Source organism: Gavialis gangeticus, unplaced genomic scaffold (genome assembly GCF_001723915.1).
Source record: "Gavialis gangeticus isolate Ggan-Ray unplaced genomic scaffold, GavGan_comp1, whole genome shotgun sequence".
NCBI classification, from domain to species: domain Eukaryota; kingdom Metazoa; phylum Chordata; order Crocodylia; family Gavialidae; genus Gavialis; species Gavialis gangeticus.
In genome coordinates this window covers 31,451,477-31,458,806 of record NW_017729001.1, presented here as the reverse complement: position 1 = coordinate 31,458,806, position 7,330 = coordinate 31,451,477, and the positions used below count along the sequence as shown (strand labels likewise).

General features: G+C 35.0%; 1 protein-coding gene across 1 annotated transcript in view; it reads left to right on the top strand.

Annotated features, from left to right (window-relative positions):
* The window catches only part of KNTC1 (kinetochore associated 1), a 54,237-nt gene that overhangs the window by 8,906 nt on the left and 38,001 nt on the right, over nt 1-7,330 (top strand). Inside the window, exons 7-19 of the mRNA XM_019507255.1 lie at nt 740-850; nt 1,383-1,476; nt 2,082-2,134; nt 2,427-2,539; nt 3,419-3,473; nt 3,961-4,059; nt 4,516-4,559; nt 4,664-4,729; nt 4,847-4,922; nt 5,358-5,483; nt 5,604-5,693; nt 6,397-6,465; nt 6,972-7,033. Of these exons, the coding sequence (XP_019362800.1) occupies nt 740-850; nt 1,383-1,476; nt 2,082-2,134; nt 2,427-2,539; nt 3,419-3,473; nt 3,961-4,059; nt 4,516-4,559; nt 4,664-4,729; nt 4,847-4,922; nt 5,358-5,483; nt 5,604-5,693; nt 6,397-6,465; nt 6,972-7,033 (1,058 nt within the window). The remainder of the gene's footprint in view (nt 1-739; nt 851-1,382; nt 1,477-2,081; nt 2,135-2,426; nt 2,540-3,418; nt 3,474-3,960; nt 4,060-4,515; nt 4,560-4,663; nt 4,730-4,846; nt 4,923-5,357; nt 5,484-5,603; nt 5,694-6,396; nt 6,466-6,971; nt 7,034-7,330) is intronic.

Genomic DNA, 7,330 nt, shown 5'->3' with positions numbered 1-7,330 from the left:
TTGTGTACCAATACCCCCTCCTTGCACCACCATGCACACCCCACACCCTCTCACACCCCATCCACTGTCCTCCTCACACACTCACAGCACCCCACAAACCCCATACCCACCCACATATCCACACGCACAACCCCATACATATGAACACCCCCGCAACTATCCATCCCCCAAACCCCACACACATCCTCAAACACACCTACAGCCCTCCATAAACCTATATCTACCTACCCCACAATATACAAAAGTAAGACTTGATTTTAAGCTATTATACAATCGCTTGTGTTCTGTGTACGCTACACAAACACACATAAATCAAGACAAATATTTTTTGAAATCAAATTAATGTATGTTATAGTAGATGTCTGATTTTTAGAATGTAATTGGCTTTTTTCCGGTTCCAAGATGGCAAACCCCCTTGCCAAAAGGAGTACTTCTGGGGGCAAGATGAGGGACTTCCAGTCCCAAGATGATGACCGGGGCAGGCCATGTGTCAAGGGGCGGGCTTACTCATGTGGCCCGTGACAGTTTGCCAAAACTCATTAAGTGGCCCTCCAGCCAAAATAATTGCCTGTGCCTGATATATTTGAATCAACACAACTCTATTTTGTTGATTTTAGAGAAATAAAAAGAATCTCCCAAGTTATACCAGTTAACCCACTTTTCTTTTTGTGTTAAAGTCTTCAGCTTTTACATTTTAACTAAGCTTTGTTTTATTAATAACTTTTTTTAATTTTTCCAGTTACAAGGAGAGATCAAGACTGCTTTTATTTCTACAAAAGAATATCATGCCTTTGGTTGTCTGAATTTTATAATTGGTGACTCAAAGGATAACATCCAGCTGATAATTGGGGTAAATATATTCACTATAGTATCAGCTTTTTACTTAGAGAAACCACTTAAGTGGTTACTTTTAAGAATGTGTATAGCCCACTGACTTCAAGGGAACTGATCAAAGAGTTAAAATGATCCACATACTGAAGTACCTTGTTGTTTGGACTTAGAGTGGTTCCATAGAATATAGTTTCTATGAGGTTAATCCCAAACCTATTGAATATCACGTAGATTTTTTTTTTTTTGAGGTCACTGTGCTTTGATGTGGGCATTCTGTCTTTGGATGCAAAGCGGATGTTTGTTGCATGGTTTTCGAAGAACCAAAAATGTCCTTAAGACCAGAGTATTTTTTTATGTTGAGATTAGTCTGTTCTTGAAAACAGCTATCTTGATGTTCGAAATGTAATTATTCTAAATAAAAAGGCTGTTTACATGATCCACCAGACTTGCAACGTTCCCAAAGCCTTTATATATTAAAGGTCAATTAGTGAGACAAATGTTTCAGATACCACAGTTTCTAACATACATTTTGCTTTTGCTTTTATTAATAGGGCAAAGGTAATTATGTACTCTCCAGATGGGAGATAGACACTACTAAAAGGCTGGTTTCTGTTCAGAGTTTTGCTGATTCAAGCATAATTAAAGGTAAAACTATGTATTTGTTTGGCAAAAAAAAATCCTAAGATTGTAGGAACTTAAATAAAAATGTTTCATGATACTAAATATACTGCCTGACCCAAGTTTATGCTTCAAAGCTGTTAAGATTTTCAGATAGCCTTTTTGTCATAAAGAATAGCAAGATATATAGTCTACAACTGGGTCTCCAAGTTTTAGAGTTGAATCCACTTTTTCTGTCTTTAACTTGATTTCAAATATTTATGTTTAGCTGGGAAATGAGTGGGTGATTTTTTTTTTTTTGCCCAGTTACATCATTTTTCTCCTTACAGACTTGATCTATTCAGTGCCAAGCACTCCAGCTTGATCCAGTAAAGCACTTAATTTTATGCATGTAAATATTTTAATTGAAATCAAAAGATTGACAGGCTTATTCAGATGGGCAATGTTAAGCACATACTTATGCGCGTTCAAGATAAAGGGAATTGTGCAACTAGGATGACTGGTTTAGGACGTGTTTTAAAAATTCCAAACAGTTTTAATGGGGTTTCTATAAAATAATTGCTATTCAAACACATTATCCATAGAAAAGTATTTCAATGTGTATAGAATGCTCGTTTGTTTGCTTTTTCTAGATGCAACACAATTTCAAGTTCTGGACAACTTATTGTTTGTCTTGGATAACGAGGCAAGTATCATTTCATTGATTTGTTTGTTTGTTGTACATTACTTTTACAATGACTTAGCAATTCTATTTAGTAAAATTATTTTTAAATGAATTGGTTTTTTTTTTTAACAAGATAAAAAAGGTGTCCCTCCTTGATCTTAAGCTCATTAGAAATACTTTTAGATACAGAACATGTACCTACTGTGCTATAAATACATAGGTTTTGTTTGTCAGCCAGTCAAAAAAAAAACATGTCTTAATTTTGGCAGGAAAATATGAAATGAATAGCTGAAATGTTTTTGTTCTCTTCTAGAACATTTTGAGCATGTGGGATGTTTATTCTCTTACGTTGATTTGGGATTGGCCTTCAATTCATATTAAAGAGTTTCTTCTAACTACAGAATCAGATTCTTCCTCAGTCACACGGTAAATGAAGAATTATAGTATCACTTTTTGACATGATAAAGTGGGGAGGGGTCTGTCAGTGCTGGAACAGTTCAACACTCATATAGCTAGCTCCCAGTGGCATTGCCTTCTAGGAAGGACTAACACTCCATATAGCTTGTTCAGGTTCTGGACCCAGCACATAAGCATCAGGAAACTTGAAGACTGAACGGTGTCTTAAAACATGTCTTATATGGTCTCTCCTTGTGAGTCTTTTCAGGGTCCAGAACTAAAATTCAGGTCTAAGCATCCTAAGCAATGGTCCACTGATAAGAATTGTGACGCCTTCTTCTTGGTGACTTTCCCTCTCTTTGCCCTTTCATTGATGTTAAGAAGTTCAAATCTCTTCCCCAGGGTAGAAACATCATTTTGGCAGCATTCCTATTCTTCTGAATAAAGGGCTAAAAAGTTGCTCTCAAGACTGAGATTATATTAATACTAGAATTTATGTTGTATGTTCACCAGGTAGGTAAATGGTATCTTCATTATGAAGATGGAGAAACAGGCAGCGATAGATGAATTGGTTAAAACTACAGGAATTGATGACAGGGCGGAGATCTGAGATGCAAGAATTCTGGCTCTTACTCTAGACTAGTGCTAGTCTTTCAAATTCACTGTTGTATACAGTGAGAAGCATTACAAGTTTGGAAATGTCACTCTTATCCTGTGCACGCAACCATGTTGTTTTAAAACCATATGTTGTTGGACTTAACCTATCAACATTTTCATAGAAGACCTAAGTTTTTTGTTCTGTTATCTTTTTTCAACAAAAGGATACTAAAATGATCTTTAAACTCAAACGCTTCATAATCTGAAATAAGTTTCATGCAAGTATTTTGGCTTTTTTTTCCTTCTCTTTAGACAAGGGATTGCTGACCTTAAACTAATAACTTTGACAATACCTGATAACAAACAGGTACGATTTTTCTGTATTCTGTTCTGTCTTGTCTTGTTTTTTCATTGCTGTGTAATCAAAATACGTCTGACTGTATGTATAGCCAAACTGTACTTCTAGTAGAATTCTTACACAAAAGAAATCCCAGGTGGTATAAAAGGCAACAGTACCAGCATTTTTGTTTTTTGCTTTCCATTAATTGCTTACTTGGAACAGTCATTGGGAAAAGAATGTTGTGTTGAACTTATTAGACAGTCATTTAAAACAGTATTATAAATGTATGTGGCATGTGTGAAACAGTATTCTAAACCAGCAGATTCTTAACTTTCTCAAATTGTTTGCTTGGGAGTTTTGGGCTCAAAGTCCTGAAGAGATTCTTTAATTAGAGAACTGGAGTGTCTGTAGAGACAATCTAAAAAGAGTCCTGCAGATGATATTGTAGGGGTCTGTGCATTTCAGAAGGCAGCACTGTGTTCTTATGATTTACATTTTCCCCCTGTTTTTATAGAAGAGAAACCTCCTGATTTTTTCGTTGCCTGCAATGCACCTGCTCTATTCTTTGGAAGTATCTGAAGTTTCTTCACTTGTTCAAAGTGGGATCAGTACAGTATGTTTATTCGTTTGAGTTTTTATTATAGATTAAAGGCAAGTGTGCTGTGTCTGTGCCATACTTATTGCAGATAGGTATGGGACTGACAATTTTTTTATTATGTCAGTGCCATACTTTAGACCCTGAGAATTTTTATTATACAATATGTGATCATTCAAGTAATGCATGAACACAAAGGGGCCAAACTGCACATTCAGCTGAAATGGCCACATTTCATTGGTTTGGATAGCAATGGTTCTGTCTCAGACAGGGGGTTGCACTTGGGGACCTCTTGAGGTCCTTCCCTTCCAGCCCTACTTCTCTATGATTCTATAAACTCCTAGCCTGAGGGTATATTTAATAAGGCTAAAGAGAGAGACTTGTTTTGAAATTAGCAATTACTTCATTAACTTGTAGGTTGTGCACTTGTCCAATTTTGTTTATTTTTTCCAAATTCTAATTTCTGTCTTGTAGGATATTATATACTTTTTGGAAGGAATTCCTGAAAATCACCAGAAGTAAGTAATATTTTATGTTTAATTAGATTGCTTTTACATGAAAAATAAGTGAGATCCTATATATAAACCAATTATAATATTAAAAATTCAACCATCCCTTTCAGGTCCCCTGAAGGCCCAGTGTCTGTTGTAGTAATGAGAAGTTTAACAGAAGCCTTGCCAGAAAACAGGTATGTATTTTTCTTTTCTTTCTTTGAAATTTTGCTTTAAATTTATGTAATTTACGTAACATTGAGGTACCACGTAACATAGTAGAGGTAAATGTTATACTTTATTTCATTCCTTAGATTAAGTCGCTTACTCCATAAGCACAAGTTTACTGAAGCTGAGAATTTTGCTATTCAGTTTGGACTGGATGTTGAAGTAAGTGGCTCCTACTTGCCAATAAAAACTTGTGAACAAAGTTTCTGCCTCCTGATGCTTTTTTACTAGGATATAAAGCATTTACCTCTTTATGTTACTCTTTAAAATCAAAGACAGATTTTAAGATGACTCAGGTATGTGACAGAAGTGTACTTTCTTCTGAAATAAATGACTGTCGTTGTGGGCAGAGGTAAGTCTTGTGTTCAAAATAAAAAAACTGATGGCATTCAAACATGTATAGTTCTGCAAGCCAAAAATAGACTTTGTCAGCTAGGTGCTTGGAACTTTTACCGTGATGAAAGTTCGCTTTATCACACTTAACCCAAAAGTACTATTGTGATCTGACAGAGGGCTTTCAGATCTAGGAAGAGATTATCTGTTTAAAGCCAAAGTATGCTATATTTCAGTGTTTGTCTTCCTTTTTTTTTTAAACAGCTTGTTTACAAAGTAAAAGCAAGCACTTTTGTGGAGAGGCTGGCTTCAGCTTCCATTGCGAGTTGTGGTCGAACAGTCTGGCTAGACCTTGTGAGTGAAGCTAAAGAAAATCTGCAAAAAATACAGGTACATGATGTATTTGTTGAACATTTCATACTCTCTCTCTGCCTGCTCTCCTCCCCCCTTTCTTTCATTGAGATGCAAAAGATCCTAATTTAATTGTAAATTGCTTCTTCAATCAAACAGGATAACCAGTTTGTTGTAGAGTACTGCATAAGTGCACCATGGCCAACATATGAAACAACTCAGGAAATGTTAAACTATGCAAAATGCAGAGTAAGTTGAATTAATTTGATCGGTTTGCTCATACCAGCACATTCCTATTGCATTTTTCCCATGTAATGTGAATGATTGTCATACTATAAATGTTCCAGTACTGTTTTGAAGGAGTACCATTGGGCTAAACAAAAAGATGCACAAACTAAGGGCTAAGTGAAAGGGAGAGATGCTGTGGTGGTTACTTCATCTGGGTTAAAGGAGCAGGAAAATATTTTAACTAAATATTTAAAATATTAAATATTTTCATGAGTCACAAATAGATTTGTGACTCATGAAAATCACTGCTGTCTAGAGATGTGGTGCATTAGTAGGTTCTCTGACTCCTTGTACTCAAGTTTTATAGTGAGGCTTTCTGCTTTGTTGCATAGGAGAAAGAGAAGAGCTTCCTTTTCATGTAAATTAGATTTAGTCTTGGGTAGAAAGATTTGACACCTTCCTTTTTATTTAGCAATTCTAAGACTAAAATCTGAAAACTTGTTTTATTTTCTTCATGTTTCATAACTTCCTACCATACTTAAAAGAACGTGGCTGATATAATATGGATCTACTCCCATAGATGCAGTATGCTTGCAGAAAGCTCATGGAAAGACTGAGAACTGTACCTTTTCAAAATACTATATTCATATAAGCTTTTATGATACTGTGCACATTATGGTGTATTCTGCATCAACTGTTTTGCTAACTATTGTCTCCATTTGAGGTCTTTAAGAGAGATGATAAAATTATTGGTTCCTCATCTGATGAAGCTCCAGGATCCATAATAACAGAGGTAGAATAAGTACAAACTGCACAGATTTTTAAGCATTGATTAATTTAACAATTCTGATAGGCAATTTATAAAAAATGGAAATAATGCTTGTTTTTTTTAAATTAAAAATATAGGTATTGTCAAGATGTAGAAACTGGCACTTTCCATAGTAAATCCTTTCTGTTTCTACAGAAATAAGTGATTTTTTTTTTTTAATCTGTTTCATAGACTCCTCTCTCTCTCTCTCTCTTTGATGATTTAAAGAAACTTAGAAACTATAACTTTTTTTTACTCAGCCTTTTAGTACATAGGAGATTGGACCGCTTGAAATGGGATGAACAGCAAACCTTTTTAAAGTTTTGAATTTTTGGACTTGCTTTTAGTTTAAACAAACCAATTTGTAATCTAGTTTTTAGATTTCAGAAACCTTGTCTACCTAGCACTTTACATAGGTTAGTCTTAAACATTTCTAATATGGAATATCTAGAGGATCCTCTTAGTCTAAAATAACTCTTGTCTCCATATAGGTACTGAGAGCTCAAGCCAGGCTAACTACTTTCTATGGAGCCTTTGGCCCAGAGAAATTCAGGTTTGCACTCTTTAATTTTTAAATTTGTATGTAAATCTAGTTTTAATGAGTAGCACTTCCTGGAAGAAATGCATGTTATCCATATAAGAGTTTTGGAGTTTAAAGAAGCTCTACATGCCTTGTTATCAGGGAGAGTCAACAAATGAACTCTTCTTTTTTCCAAGTCTTCAGTACCATTTATACATATTAGGGCAATAACCTATGTGAATATGGAGGTTTCTTCTCTTAGAGGTTTCTAGTGGTTTTGCTTCATACATAGTAGTGATTTTTATATATATATATATATATATATATATA